Source organism: Candidozyma pseudohaemuli (genome assembly GCF_003013735.1).
Source record: "Candidozyma pseudohaemuli strain B12108 chromosome Unknown scaffold00001, whole genome shotgun sequence".
NCBI lineage: Eukaryota > Fungi > Ascomycota > Pichiomycetes > Serinales > Metschnikowiaceae > Candidozyma > Candidozyma pseudohaemuli.
Window position 1 is genome coordinate 288998 of NW_020194435.1, and position 14166 is coordinate 303163.

Sequence of the window (14166 nt, forward strand, 5' to 3'; positions counted from 1 at the left end):
CCCAAGTTAAGGCAAGAAAAATGCATTCTGGTCTATCAGTGAACTAGCCAGACTCTACACCACATTACGTCTCATTAATGCATAGTATTTGCGACTCTCTATTAATTGTTTCTTTGTAAATCAATCTCATGGAATAACTCCTCGGGATTCACAACGTTCATCATTTCATCTTCATGGATTCTTTGACTCATTCTCTCTTCCTTGTCCGACTTCTTGAAAAGATACATCATTGGGATGAGGTAGAGTAAACCTATAAGGGCGGTAGACCCAATAGCACACGCCAATGACACACCAACCACTTGACCCTTCGAAAGGTTTTTGGAACTCGTCTTCAAGTCTTTAGACGAACGGAATGAATAGGTATCCTTGACAAGCAACAGCTGAATTACACCTGCCTCATTGCCGTTCTTCAGAGTGTAGACGTAAGGTGTCCACAGACTGCCATCAAAGAATGCAGCGTTGACAAGACCGTAGTCAGTAAGGTTGAACAAGCCTGATACTAGAAGTATCTTGTCATTGTCAAAGTAAGCTTGCAGTCTGGAACTGTTCTTGGACAGAAGCAGAAGCAACTTCATATCGGTAAAGCTAGTTTGATCATTGATGTCGATACCGTTTGTGATGTCTGACCACAGAGACCCGTTGAATGCTTTCAAGAAGTTGTCACCGTAAGCAGTCATTCTACTCTCCAACTTCTTGGTGCTTCGCTCATTGATGATGAACTTGCGAACATAGTCATTAGATTCACCAATGTCTGCGAGATTTGAAGGCGCCGAAGTAAATTGACCAGATGAGAAATCGAAAATTGCAAACGTGACACTTGTTTCGTTCACCGTGAGGTTTCCACTGAGAAGAACCGTATCAGTGTCGAAGAATTTCGCATCAGTAACAGTACCAGCAATTGCGTCACTCGATGGGCTCTCCCAACGTGTGTTTGCGACATCATAAAGGCAAACCGCTTCGCATCCCAATGAGCCAGCATTGTCGAAGCGGCCACCGACGAGCAACTTTTCGTCATCGTCGTAGAAGGCCATTGCATTGACCTGGATTTCGCCCAGGTTACTTGAAAGATCGGCCGGTTGAACTGATGAGAACGACTGGTTTGTCAAGTGAAGCAACACAAGACCTGTTGCGTTGGTGCCCTGGGCTTCAACGCTTCCATTCGTTCCAATAAACAAGTAATCGACATCCGAATCCACATAAAGATAGTCAATCAGAGTTTGCTCGCCCCAGTTTGTGTCATCAAGTGTAAAAGTCTGGTTATCTTTCACGAATGCAATATTTCTTCTTGTGTTGTTGACATCAAATTTACCACCCAATACACTGAAAGTGGAGTTGGCGTAAAATGATCTGTAGATCTCTCCACTAGTGATATTGAGTCCATAGCTGTTCACATGAGAATTGTTCGTAACAAATGCCTCATTTGCACCGTAGTAGTCCATCAAGTTGAAGAAAGTTCCACCGAAGACCTGCTGCTCCTTCTGGGAAAGACTTGCGGCCGTCGTGACATTCAAGTCATTTCTATCCAAGAAACGGCTGTCGGACGTGTCCCATACTCGATAATTGTCTTCATTTGCCGAGAACACGAAGAGTTCTGATCCATCGAAGGTAAAGTTGACAAATTGATCAAACTCTGCGTCGATATATGAGTTACCGAAAGAGAGCCAATCGCTTCCAGAGCGAATGGCAAAATTATTGAACGACAGTGTGGAGCTGTTTCCATCCAGAAGATTCTTGAATTCATCATTGTCGGCTTCAGCTGAAAAAGCGCCAAGTGCAAGGAATCCACTTTCCACGTTCTCAAGTTTTGAAATGGAAGAATTGAATGTTGCACCTAAAATGTTCTCGTCGTCCCTTTTCACGAATCTCTTGTCTTTCAAAGTTGCTTCTGTCAGGTTCAGAGTCAGGTTGTACTCGTCAATCTCAAAAGTCAAGAGGTTGCTGTTGGGAAGTGTAATATTGTCTGAGCTGAATTCACCAAGGAGAAGCAACGAAGAACTCTGAAGGAGTATTTGGTCCACAGTCGAGTTTTTCTCGAGCTTTCCGCTGATTTCATTAATCGATGAGTTGCCCACGAAACGGTTACTCCTCTTGATAATTGTCTCATTGTTCAGCTTAGAGTAGACAAGGTCTTCTGAAAACAGCGAGAAATTTGCCAACGAGTATTCGAACAAACCATTGAGGTATATGTGCTGGAGGTCATGCTTTCTTCGTTCCTCAAGAGAGGTACGATTTGTGTGATTCTTTTGACTGTAACTATCGAGGGAAACGATATTTGCCACAGCGCGGTCAACAACCATCCAAGGGTCTGTGACAGATGAATCGATAGCACTATGAAATTCGATGCTGATTCTGTTTCTGCCATTGTCATTAGAAGACCCATTCATGTGACCAAAGAAAAGGTAGTCAAATTTGTCATTGTAATTGTTTTGGTAGATCAACTTGCTCTCCAAAGCAGTCAGCTCGGTGTCCAAGACAGTCACATTGACAATTGCTCTCTTATCGCATGAGTTGTCAGCCTGGCATCCGGGGGTATATAAAAGGAGCGAATATTCACCATCATACGAGATGTTTGGATAAAGGGTGATGCCGGCATTATCATTTCCAACTGATACAAGATAGTCTGTGTCGGTGACGGAGTCCACTAGGGAGCGTACGGACTGCCAGTCACCGCTCTGGATCTCAGCTGAGTTACGAGACACCAGCTCTTCTGAACCACAGTTAGAGTCATTGAGTGTGTCGTTTCCGTAAACACTGATAGCATTGGTGTAGAGCTCAAACCCAGCAAGCTCACCATAGTTGCCAAACCAGTCAATGACGGTTAAGCCAACTCTGTCGATGCTAATGTCATTCACGAGGGCAAATTCCATATAGTTACTTCCGTACCCAAGATTTTTAGCCTTTGTGGAGCTGTCGTAATACATGGAGAACGAGCCGTCTTCGTTCACGAAGATGTCGTCATCATCATCCATCATGTCCTCACCATTGTCCTTGTTGTCATCGACAAGCAGTTTAAGATCGCTGGATTTAGGCAAGGGACAAGAAGCGTCACAATACGCTAGCTCGTTGGTCTCCGGGTTGACGTAGGTGAGGTTCATGATACCATTGTTTGGGTACGTGTAGATACGGAACGTCTTTATACCGTTCTCACCATCATCAGGTAAATAGAGCCTCACCTTGGTGGGGCTGAGGCCTGCCATGGCGGACGGTAGTTGAACCGACCATTGACCGCCGCTGTTGGGCTGCACTCTCCAAATGCTGTCTGAGTCCGGGCATATTATGCCTTTGGGATCACTGTCGGAGTTGATGGAGGTGAATTCACCATGCTGTAGAGAGATCTTTTGCTCTGCTGATATTAGCGACACATTTGTCGAATTGGAGTGGTTGTAATGCGAGCCATTTGTCGACGTATTAAGTGTTAATAGTTCGGGGAGGCCCAAGGTGTCGAAGGAGCCGCCGAATATGATGGAGCCGTCATCTTTTGACTCGCCATCGATTTTGCTGATGGAGTTGACCACCGAGTCGTTGCCGAATCCCTTGAAGGGAAGCAGCTTGAGTTTTTTAGAGGCTATGTCGTACACGGCGGCGCCTCTGGTGTTGTTGAACTCAAAGTCTCCGCCCATGTAGATTAGGTCCTTGTCGACATATGTGACCTTGACGGAGCCGCTGTCGAGAGTGTCTCGTTTCTGGTTGCTGGACCCAGAAAATATGCTGGAAGCCTCGCCGCTGGTGAGGTTGTATATGATGGGAGGGGTGTATGACTCGTTATTAAAGGACGTGAAGGTGCCTGTGAGGAGCACGCTGTCGGACCCCACCGGCAGAATTTCCGACACCAGGCCTCCGTCGATGGTGCCGATTTTCATATTTGCGTTGTCGGTGATATTTCGAAGGTATATGGACGACAGCCCCGTGGAATGAAGGAGATTGGAGGAGGCATTTTGGTATGAGTAGAAGGACAAGGCGTCAAAGGAGCCCAAGAAGCCGATGGCGCCGCCCAGGTCCAGAAACTGGATATTTGGCAAGGAGATCAGCTCGAACGCTGCTGCTAAGGAGACAAGCACCGGTAGGATTTTCATAACGAGAGAATGGGGGGGGTCTTCCTTGTGAGCGAAAAGATGTTGATGCTAAAAAAACCACTGATGTCGCGGTGAGAAAAAATATGTAGGTTACGACGCTTCGCAGCCGGTATCAGTGAGGAATGCCTCAATTTTTTGTCAGGTGGTTTTTTGAGGTGTCTAATGGGAGGATTGAATGGAAAAAAAAATTCTGCTATGAACGGCTGGTGGGAATTGACGAGGATCAGGTCCGCCATTTTGGGCGAAAATGTAAACATGCCGCAGGCCGAGGCAGCGATACACGAGGTGCTGTGGGTGTATGCAGGAGCGACCACCCACTAGTAGCGTTTAGTCGTTGAAACCAGGCTCCCTGGGGTTTCTATAAAAACAAAATAACTTTTTATACTAATGGTCATTGGCCAATTGGAGTTGGCGAACCTTCAGAGATCGAGGTTCTGTCTGGGCGCTCCTGCAAGTGCCGTTTCATGTATGTGTAAGGCCGCGCCGTGTACCAAGCATTGTGCCATTGTGCACCCAAGGTTTAGCCTCTCCTGAGGTCAACAGCGTGGTGGTTGGAGATTTTTTAAAAAGGGCTATAAATCTTTATTTTTTTATGACTACTACTTTTAGTTAATTAAGAATAATTACAATTTCGCCCTTTAGACCGTGCATTTAGCACCTTTGGGGTCTTGCTTGCTAACTGTATGGTCTATTTCAATGCGAGCGGCTGTGGCTGCGAAATGTTAGACCCAGTCTGGGCGATTCTCAGGTGAAGCATTCAAGGCGGGTCGACATTTTCGATTTTTCACTTTTTTCTCTTTAAATTCTCTTCAAATTCTCCTTCCCTCTGTCTCGCTGGAAAACGACACCGCCTTGGCTGGTTTCGGCACGGAATGGGCCACCTATCTGGCTTAGCGCCCATACACGAAGCTAGACTGCGGCACGTACTTGGGTAACTTCAAGGCGGGACCCTTGGGGCGAAGTTGGTGAAGTAAAGAATGTGAATCTACGGTTTGGTGGAATTTGGTAGGTGGCATTGCAGTGTGAGGTGGGTCAATCACGGCTGGTGAAGATAATTGGAAGAAAATTGAAGGTGATTATTGAGTTTATTTCGATATTGTTGAGTTCGACGCTCGGGACTCTGGAGGTTCGAGAACAGTCGCCCGGTTTAAGGAGATGAGTTCTGGAATCAAGGCACCAACGTATGAATCACGCATCCAATTGTCTATCTATCTAACTTTTGTCAATTAAGGGGCTAATTTAAGCTTGCTATCTAGCTCTTAGCAGAAGATTAGGTGGAAAGCAGTTTGAAGAATTTTCAAATTACACCAAAAGGTTGTGGTTTTACATTACAGTAGCGTATACACCTCGAAGTGACAAAAAGTAAGGACCTTCCCAAAAATCCAAAACCCCGTCGATTCACTCAAAAACCCATCATTCAACGAATTCAGTAGCCAACTGACCCATGAAATACGTACCTTTCCCTATTGAGCCCATTGTGCTGATTTTCGTCACTTCCTCGTTTATGCGGTTTTCGCAGCCATTGACCACCTAACAAAGACGCCGACTCACCGCTGAACCCATTTTGACTTTTACGAAAATGAACAATAAGAGTTGTCTTATACCTCATTGGAGATCAGGGGTGTGCCCTTTTTTTGTTCTTCACACGTTTGTGGACTTAGCTGTGCACCACTCTAGCGTCCTCAAACCCAGTCAACCTACCTATCCCTCCACAACTCTCACAAACCCCAATTATCTAGCAGCTTTCGTTAAATACCACGGCATAATAAACCAAATCAAGCAACAAAATCACCAACCTCTTATTTCCTGCCTTTTTTGGTGACGCCGGCTTCGTGGTGTACGGAGGCCAAACCGTATATCAAGCGCTCTCTTGGATTCCTCCCAAAGCAATGCTATTTCCTGCTGGAACTGACCCCACTACGGTCAGACAGCTCTTACTTCAGCATACTTTCCTGCCGCTAGTCTCGGTACAATCCACCCACAACGCCGATGTGCTTTTCCAGCGACAATGCCTCAATGACCTGTTATCGGTTCTCCAGGTATTCAAGCCATATGGCAATAACGCCAGGTACTCAGTGCCCAACCAGCGGTTCAAGATCACCAACTCCTCATTGATAACAAGAACATACAGCCTGTTTCCTGTGCGGTTTGAGCCTTCGCTTCCAGAACTCATGATGGTGCATGACGCTAGCTCGTCTCCAGAGAAGCTCAAGAGTCTATTCAGCATATCCAGCTTGGAGCTACTACTCAAGAACCTGAACCAGCCGACTTCCATATCTGCAAGGCCGCATGACAAGCTCTACCTTGAGCTTTTCCGCATGGTGATCTCTTCCAATCAGATCGTCCTGTTTGACACATTGAACCACCCGGTGTCTCAAATCTTCGTTATTGATTACCACACCGATACCTTGGACACGATCAGAAAGTTGATTGTGGACTTTCGCAATTACAATTTCCCAAAGTACTTCCAGATCTCTGACCTTTTGATTCACATCTTTGTGGTTTACGACTCCCAGATGGTCCTGGAACAGGACGTCAATGCATACCAAACCAAACTTCAGACGAACCTTTCCGTTTCGTCAACTGCAGTGCCACTTCTGATGGTAGCTTCAAATGACACAGCTTACGTGAAGATCTCCAAGTTGGAGAGTGCCACCATCGAGGAGGAGGTTCAGAGCGTGCAATTACAGCATTCAAAGGAGTTAACAGAAAACGACACCCACCTTACGCTTCCAAAAGCGCTAGATACAGTGCTCAAGAGCCGATGCCATGAATTCATTAACCGTCATTTGATTCCTCACATGGAAGCTAAGCTCCGTGTTTGGGGCGACCTGATATTGGCGCCTAAAAAGTCCATAACGGGCAGATTTTTTTCAGTGTCACGAAAACTATTCAACAACAACAGCTCCAGTGATCTCAATCAAACCGAAAAGAGCCAGTTCAATCACAAAGAGAACTATTACCACAGGTCCAGTTCCGAACAAGCAATTAGAAAGCTTGCCGATTGGTCACTCATTCTCAAAGACTTTAAGTACGCATACTCCACATATGACCTCATCAAAAAGGACTACATCAACGACAAGGCGTGGGTCTACGTTGCATCCACACAAGGAATGTGCATCATTTCGCTTCTATTGACACAGACTCAGCCACTTGCCTCAGACACTCCACCACAAGCACCGGATAAGAACACCTTACGAAAGATCCGCCATGACATTATCGAGCCATACATTGATAATCTATCCTATACATTCAAATCACGACTCAACGTCAAAACGTACGCAATCAGAGCCTACTTGGTGGTTGCCGAGCTACTTCTTAGCATGGGGATGATGTTTAATATTCCCTGGTGGTTTGGCGACTTGATAGAGAACTACTATCTCAAGTGTATGGGCGAGATCGATTCTCACCTTGCATCATCTGCGGAGAACCCTCAGGTAATAAGGGCCTTGCTTTACGAAAGACTTGGTTATTCCTCGAGTCGGAATCATTTAGTTCCTGGCGAATTTAAATGGCTCTTGAGTGAAAAGCATGAGACTCTTCCCAAACGTGAGGTCAAAGAGGACACACAGGAAATAGCCGATGAGAAGGAGGCCACGGAGGAGGACTTGTATATCAACGAGCAAAAGCTCTATGCAAACAAGCCCAATGCTCTTGTTGGACTCACGAGATTCCGTAAAAGCGCAGCATGGTATCTTTTGGCTATGAGAGAGTGGCTAGAGCTCAAGGATAAGGAGTACGTGAGGCAGCTTATGGCCAATGTTTCGGAGTGCTTTGAAGTGTCCGAATTGACCGAAGAGTGGTACGACAGGCCCGAAAGCCTTCTTGGGGTCATCAAACTAAAGCTGAAGTAGGTTTTTCCGTATTTACAACGAGCTTCGAGCTCCTTATAGAACTAATGCAAATGTCACCAACAGCGGTCGACTATTCCAATTGCCGGATGGCAAGTTTCCTCCTCTTGTCCATGGACAATTTGATGCTGTCGCTGGACTCGTCCTGAGGATTCATGCCAAAGAAGCTTTTAAATCTGTCACCAGCAGGCACCATACCGACATTCTCTGCGCCTTTAAGACGGGATAAACTGAAGAGCTTGGAGTTGATACCACCGACATGAGGCTCGTCATCCTCGTCGTGGCCAACAAAGTCTTTGGCATTGAGCAAACCTTGACGCACGGCAAAGTTAAACACAGCGTCACTGAGCTTTTTGACCAAGAGACCAAGGTAGCTGGGGAAGAAGGTCGATAGCGCAAACAGGTCGGATCTGTCTCCCTTCGGTAGGTTCTCGTCGAACTTGAGGTTGGTTGGGGAGGCCATAGGAGCCTCCACATGCGGAGTTTTTATGGAAAACGGAATCAAGTAGGACTGGCGTTCGTTGGCGCCGTCTTTGAAAAAGCGCAAGTACGTCCAAGAGATGGCGAAGGCGGCCAATGCTTCACAATGCAAGATATGCCAGTCTGGCCAAATGAGACCGGCCAACACCAAGAGAACATACCAGCTGAACGGCACAAACGTCACCTTGATCCGCAACAAGTTTTTGTATAAAATGATGTAGTGATTTGCAATTCTCTGCTTGACGGCAACCAAGCAGGCCATGACAATTGGTGTCGTGGAAGACACCACAGGAGGCACCGAGGACAGCTGGCCAAAAGCGTTTTTGGTGGCGTACCAGAAGTAAAGGGCCATGTTGCATGCAAGAACAGCTATAAGAACAAACTTTGCAAACGCCCTAGCACCCCAGCGGGCCTCCAAGTACCAGCCTAAATAGAATATGGAGGCTGCGGCCAAGGCAAGCCCTATGAAGCTTTCCTCAATGAACGATGCTGTGAGGAGCACCCAGGGCCGAAGCGCCACGGGCAGACGGGTAGGAATAAACGTAAGAAAAGGCACGTATAGATCATGAGGGTGGGGAACCTCAGAGTCCAGGGTGGGCTCTTGCTTGTGAGCAGCCACTATGAGCAGAAAGTAGGTATAGTACTTGAGCATGGCGTTGAGAAGCAGAAGCAGCAAAACGGCCACGGTGACTATGGACGCCACTTTCGGCGGGTTCATTATGAACTAAGGTGGATGGAGGTGGGTGGAAGCGGAAGTGGGTACTTAAAAGTCAAGTAAGGTGTTGATTCCTCAGCGCGACATCAACACTTTTAATTCCTACTACACCTTCTTACATCGGAATGTTCAGGAGGGCGTATACCACAGTGCAGCCCCGCGCACGGCCCACGTGGCGGGATCTGCTTCTGCCGCTGGTGTTCAAATCGTTATTTCTTACTTTGGTCTTTGGGTCTGTGGTGGTTGAGGCTACTAGAGGACGTAAGGAGCTTGAAGCGTTGAAAGGCGCCTACGAGGCGAAGTTCAGAATCTTGGAGGATGTCACGGGGAAGGTCCGCAGAAGAGAGCCTGTTGACGTTGCTCAGGAGCTCAAGATTGCCAACGCCATCACGAGGCATAAGTACAATTCGGTGACTGATGTGGAGATGGATGAGCAGTTTGAGGAGATACTCCGCATGGCCGATGAGCCAGTGGAGGAGTCTAAGGTTGTTACGAAGGAGGAGGAGATTCCAAGAGAGAGTGTTGCAGAAAAACCACAATCGGCAAAGTTCCTTTGATGGACTCACATGTATATATAATCGAGAGGTGAAGAGTGATACTCCAGTAACGGCCATGCCGTTGTGATATATAGCAAAGTAAACGTGATACGAGAGAGCTGAATGTAGGCGTAGCATTTTTCAGGTCTACAATCCACTCTGATACAAATACATTACCCAATACTATTATGAACCCATTCTAGACAACTGCCAACTTCCTGATACTTCTTCTTTGTGCGTCACCAGTCTCCACGACCTTGCCCTCCAGCTGCAACCTTCTGATACACTCGTTGAGATCGCTGTTCTCGATTCTGATACTCAGCTTCTCATTAAGCTTGGTCACAAGCTCCGTGAACCGAAGTTGCTGGTTGTTGCTGTCGTCAAGCAAGCCAAGCACCTCGTTGGCCAAATCCTCTTGCATTCTTCTCTTGGCTGTCGTCGTGCCGGTTTGCACCATGTCCATATCAATTCTGCCAGTAATAGGGTCGGTGGCATAGTCCTTGATGGCCGACTTGATCAAACGCACAGCTTCCTTCACATCAATGAGGTCAACGGTAGGGCTCAATCTCATCTTAGCATGGGCCTCGGCCAAACGCACCATAGACTCGAGTTGTCTGGTGGTAGCGGTGATTCTCTTTTCAGAAGAGCGGGCATCGTCACCAAGCTTTCTCATATCGACGTAGGCTCTCACCAACTCGGCCTTACTTTCGCTGGTGATCTGTGGGTTGATGTTCTCCTTAGCGTACTGAATGTAGACGCTGAGGGTTTCAACTGGAAGCACCTTGTTGGCGGACACGGTCTCTGGAACATCTTCCAAATACATGTCAGTGATGTGACGAGCCAATTGTCTGTCGATGGACTCGTCAACCTTGTCCAAAATCAAGTACACAAGATCGAAACGGGACAACAATGGAGGAGGCAAGTCAATGTTGCTGGTGACCGGTAAGTTAGGGTCGTAGCGAGAGTTGATGGGGTTGGCTGAAGCTAAGATCGAGGTTCTGGCATTCAATGTCGTAATGATACCAGCCTTGGCAATAGAAATAGTCTGCTGCTCCATGACTTCGTGCAACACCGATCTAGTGGCATCACTCATCTTGTCAAACTCATCAATACAACACACACCTCCATCAGAAAGCACAAGAGCACCAGACTCCAAAACAAGCTGTTTTGTGTCAATGTCTCTGGTGATGTACGCTGTCAAACCGACTGCAGAAGAACCCTTACCAGAGGTGTAGATACCTCTTGGAGAGATCTTGTGAACATATTGCAAAAGCTGAGACTTGGATGTGGAAGGATCACCGCAAAGCAAAATGTTGATATCACCTCTGTATCTACCACCTTTTTGGAAAGTCTTGTTAGCACCACCAAAAAGCTGAAGCAAGATACCCTTCTTGACGTCGTCCATCTCGTAAATAGATGGAGCCAAAGAGCGGGCCAACACTTCGTACAAATCGTCTCTTTGGGAAATCTCCTTCACCCGATCAATGTCTTCGGCGCTCAAGTGTCTCACCTGTTCAACCTCGTTGGTGTCAGTAGCTCTTTGCAGCATGGTCGAAGGGTCCACGCCCAATTTCTTGTTGTCGATCTTTTTGATATGGACGACATCCAAGTATGTCTTGTACAAGTTCTTCAATGCTCTTTGACGGGCATTGACACGAACAGCCAAAGATCTGAAAATACCACACACTTCCACACGGTCACCGGCACGGCAAGTGTCTACGAGCTCATCGTAAACACACAAATTGATAGAGTGTGGAGTCTGTCCGTCTGGAACCAAGTCTGGCGTCTCTTGCAATTTGATAACCTGCTTATCAGCGAAGGACGAACGGTTGTGAACGAGGGACATGGAGTTGACCTGACCACAAACCTGTCTAGGACACTTTGTAGGTTCAGAGATGACACCACGGTCGATTTCCACGGCGATAGTATGGTCACAAGCGTTACACTTGAAGAAAGCGACCTTCATGTCGGGAATAATGGCACTGGCCCGCAACACCAATCCCTTGACGCTAACCAACTTGTCGATATCATTTGGGTTCAATTCACGCATACCACGAGGAACAGCATTGATGTTGTAAGGTCTGATGGTGTAGATGTTGGTTTCGATATCGTCAATGGATGTTGGCACGGCAGAGGAGTCCAGGAAGAGCGAAACAAGGCAGTCCTTGACGGTCTGGTCCATGATGGGAATGACTTCCTGGGGGTAGTTGATGAGCTGGTAGTAGAGCCTGTTCGTTCCTTCATAGGCTTTCAAGTTAGCGGCATCCAAGTTCAAGTTGGTGGTGCCCAAGTCTCTCATGTTATTAAGCTGGCCCACATAGTAGAGCTCCGAGTCCTCTGGGTAGACAGGCTCGCCGTCGGCCACTTTACGGCACTTCATCTTGAACAGCATGAGGAAGTCTCTGAAGGCGTTGGTGCAATCCTGGATCGACACGTTTGTACCCCAAATGACTCTGACTGGCTCAGCCGAATCTTCATGGTTTGGCTGCGAAGACAACTGAGACGAGCCCAATCTTGACGAGCCCACCTGCGAGCCGAGCTGATTGCCCCTTTCACTTGAAAGCTGGGCACCGTCAAACATTCTTCTTCTAGGAGAGGCGTCTCCGTACAAGTCGGATCTGATTGGCCTTCTCACGATTCTGTCGACGTCCGAAGTGAGGGCATCAGAACGAATTCTCGAGCTCAGTGGAGCACCTCCACGACTGGACGAGCTGTATGGAAGCGGGGAGGAGACTTTCCTCGAGTCCGAGGAGCGATTGGGATCGGAGGAGTGGTCGAAGAAAAGAGGCGACGAAGCCAGCTCTAACGGCTGGTTTTGCGAAGCCAGATTCAGGTAGGAGCCCAGGGCCTGGGTGGAGTCTCCATTGGAGGGTCTCACAGGCGTCAGGGCTGGAGGCGAAGAGTCTTCCATCACTGGCGGAGATGACATGGTTTAGGTGTTTTGGAAAGAAAGTGGATGTGGATGAAGAAAGGTGGTAACGTTTTTCTCGCGACGCGCGTAATTAATCCCAATGCGGTGCGTGCAGGTCCCAGGGCAGAGAGGGTTGGGCGTATGGAGGCTGGGCAGGGATTATTTGGAGGGTGAGTTTGATTATTGTATTTCTCGGATTATTAATTTTAAGGTCACGAAAAGAAAATAGTTATTTTTTTTTTGTGGCGGAAGATTGATGGGGTAGTTTGGTGAAAGTTCGCGTCTGAGCAGACGCGGCTGCCTCGGTGTCGTACCCTCCGATATAGGCATAATATGGAGAGTACATCACGGAGGCTTTTACAGTGAGGATGGGTTGATCTTGAGTAAAAATGGGGTGGAGATCCAATTCAATTAAAAGTATTAGAAATTATTCATGAGATGGGGCTGGATTTCGAATTGGAACATACGGCATCTTCAATTGATCCGGGTAGTTCATTCAATTGAAGTCAATTGAAGGATTCTTAAGGGAAGCCATGGACTTAGAGGCCTCTCACTGGGTAGCACCCTTTCAGAGATGCATCTTGAGGATGGAAGTTCAGAGTCCCCTTTTTTGACCTTTCGACAATGTGAAGAGACTTGCCTATTAAAAGAAGCAACAGCGATAGGACGAGTTTTGCAATCCTGAGACAATTTCCAACTTACACTGTCTGTAATTCTATGTAAATGAGGGTTGGGTGCAAATTGAGCTTTCACGGTGATTTTTCAGAGAACCTCTCTCAGAGCATTAGTCGATCGTTCAATTTTACACACATTTATATGCCAATTCAGCTAATTCGACCGTCTTTTTTACTAAAGTCTAGAGAAGGTCTTGATCGAGAGAAGCACATTCGTGACGTCATTTCCACTCCACCAAAGCCAGTCCAGTGAGGAAGCCATTGTTCACCCCACCGCCATATTTTTCACCCGAGCAATACCAGAACCACCCTTACCCAAACAAACTAACAAAAACTAAATCTTTCTTTCAATTGATATCACAATTTCACAAAATGCTCAAAAATCAATACCCAACCTCAATCAACCCGAATCCATACCCGCCATTCCGCTCAGGTTCCAACCCCACTCACAATAACCGTTATAGGTCAAGCAAAATCTCCCGATTTGTCCGCCATAGTGCACCCCCTCTCTCCACCGATCTTCAATCTCGAGGCCTTCCGAAACAAAAGACGATTTATCAAGAAAATCAAAAAATTATCCACAAACTACCTACTTCTCTAGCTAATGGTAGCTCCATGGGACTGCACCTTTTCTTATATTGATAGAGCCCTGCCTCCCTAGATCCCCGGAGCGTTTTCGCAGCCACATCCCACACCTCCTTCCTGAAAAAGCTATAAATACCAGAGGATCTCGCACTTTTTAAAAACCTCAAATCCCTCCTTTTTTCTCTAACAACATTAATAAAACTACCATGCCCCGTAGGAACGGCTAGCAGCTCCTCGGTCCCAGGTGAGGGGAGTGCAGGCCATGTGACGAGCCCGGGCCGCGAACACTATATAACGACCTACTACCCCAGATAATCCTCGACAACCTACCCCTACTAGAC

The 14166-nt window shown here is 47.1% G+C and overlaps 5 protein-coding genes across 5 annotated transcripts; 2 read left to right on the forward strand and 3 right to left on the reverse strand.

Moving 5' to 3' along the window:
• Nucleotides 1-101: 101 nt before the first annotated feature.
• RAX2 (Rax2p) lies at nucleotides 102-4073 on the reverse strand (the record flags this gene model as incomplete). The annotated part of the gene is made up of 1 exon (XM_024855585.1): nucleotides 102-4073. One exon carries the CDS (start codon nucleotides 4071-4073, stop codon nucleotides 102-104), a length of 3972 nt encoding a protein of 1323 aa, XP_024715184.1.
• A 1889-nt stretch (nucleotides 4074-5962) lies between these two features.
• GSG1 (Gsg1p) lies at nucleotides 5963-7927 on the forward strand (the record flags this gene model as incomplete). The annotated part of the gene is made up of 1 exon (XM_024855586.1): nucleotides 5963-7927. The coding sequence occupies one exon, from the start codon at nucleotides 5963-5965 to the stop codon at nucleotides 7925-7927; it is 1965 nt and encodes a 654-aa protein (XP_024715185.1).
• A 70-nt stretch (nucleotides 7928-7997) lies between these two features.
• On the reverse strand, nucleotides 7998-9122 carry C7M61_000131 (uncharacterized protein; the record flags this gene model as incomplete). The annotated part of the gene is made up of 1 exon (XM_024855587.1): nucleotides 7998-9122. The coding sequence occupies one exon, from the start codon at nucleotides 9120-9122 to the stop codon at nucleotides 7998-8000; it is 1125 nt and encodes a 374-aa protein (XP_024715186.1).
• A 122-nt stretch (nucleotides 9123-9244) lies between these two features.
• On the forward strand, nucleotides 9245-9676 carry C7M61_000132 (uncharacterized protein; the record flags this gene model as incomplete). The annotated part of the gene is made up of 1 exon (XM_024855588.1): nucleotides 9245-9676. The coding sequence occupies one exon, from the start codon at nucleotides 9245-9247 to the stop codon at nucleotides 9674-9676; it is 432 nt and encodes a 143-aa protein (XP_024715187.1).
• A 178-nt stretch (nucleotides 9677-9854) lies between these two features.
• CDC54 (MCM DNA helicase complex subunit) lies at nucleotides 9855-12584 on the reverse strand (the record flags this gene model as incomplete). The annotated part of the gene is made up of 1 exon (XM_024855589.1): nucleotides 9855-12584. One exon carries the CDS (start codon nucleotides 12582-12584, stop codon nucleotides 9855-9857), a length of 2730 nt encoding a protein of 909 aa, XP_024715188.1.
• Nucleotides 12585-14166: the final 1582 nt, after the last annotated feature.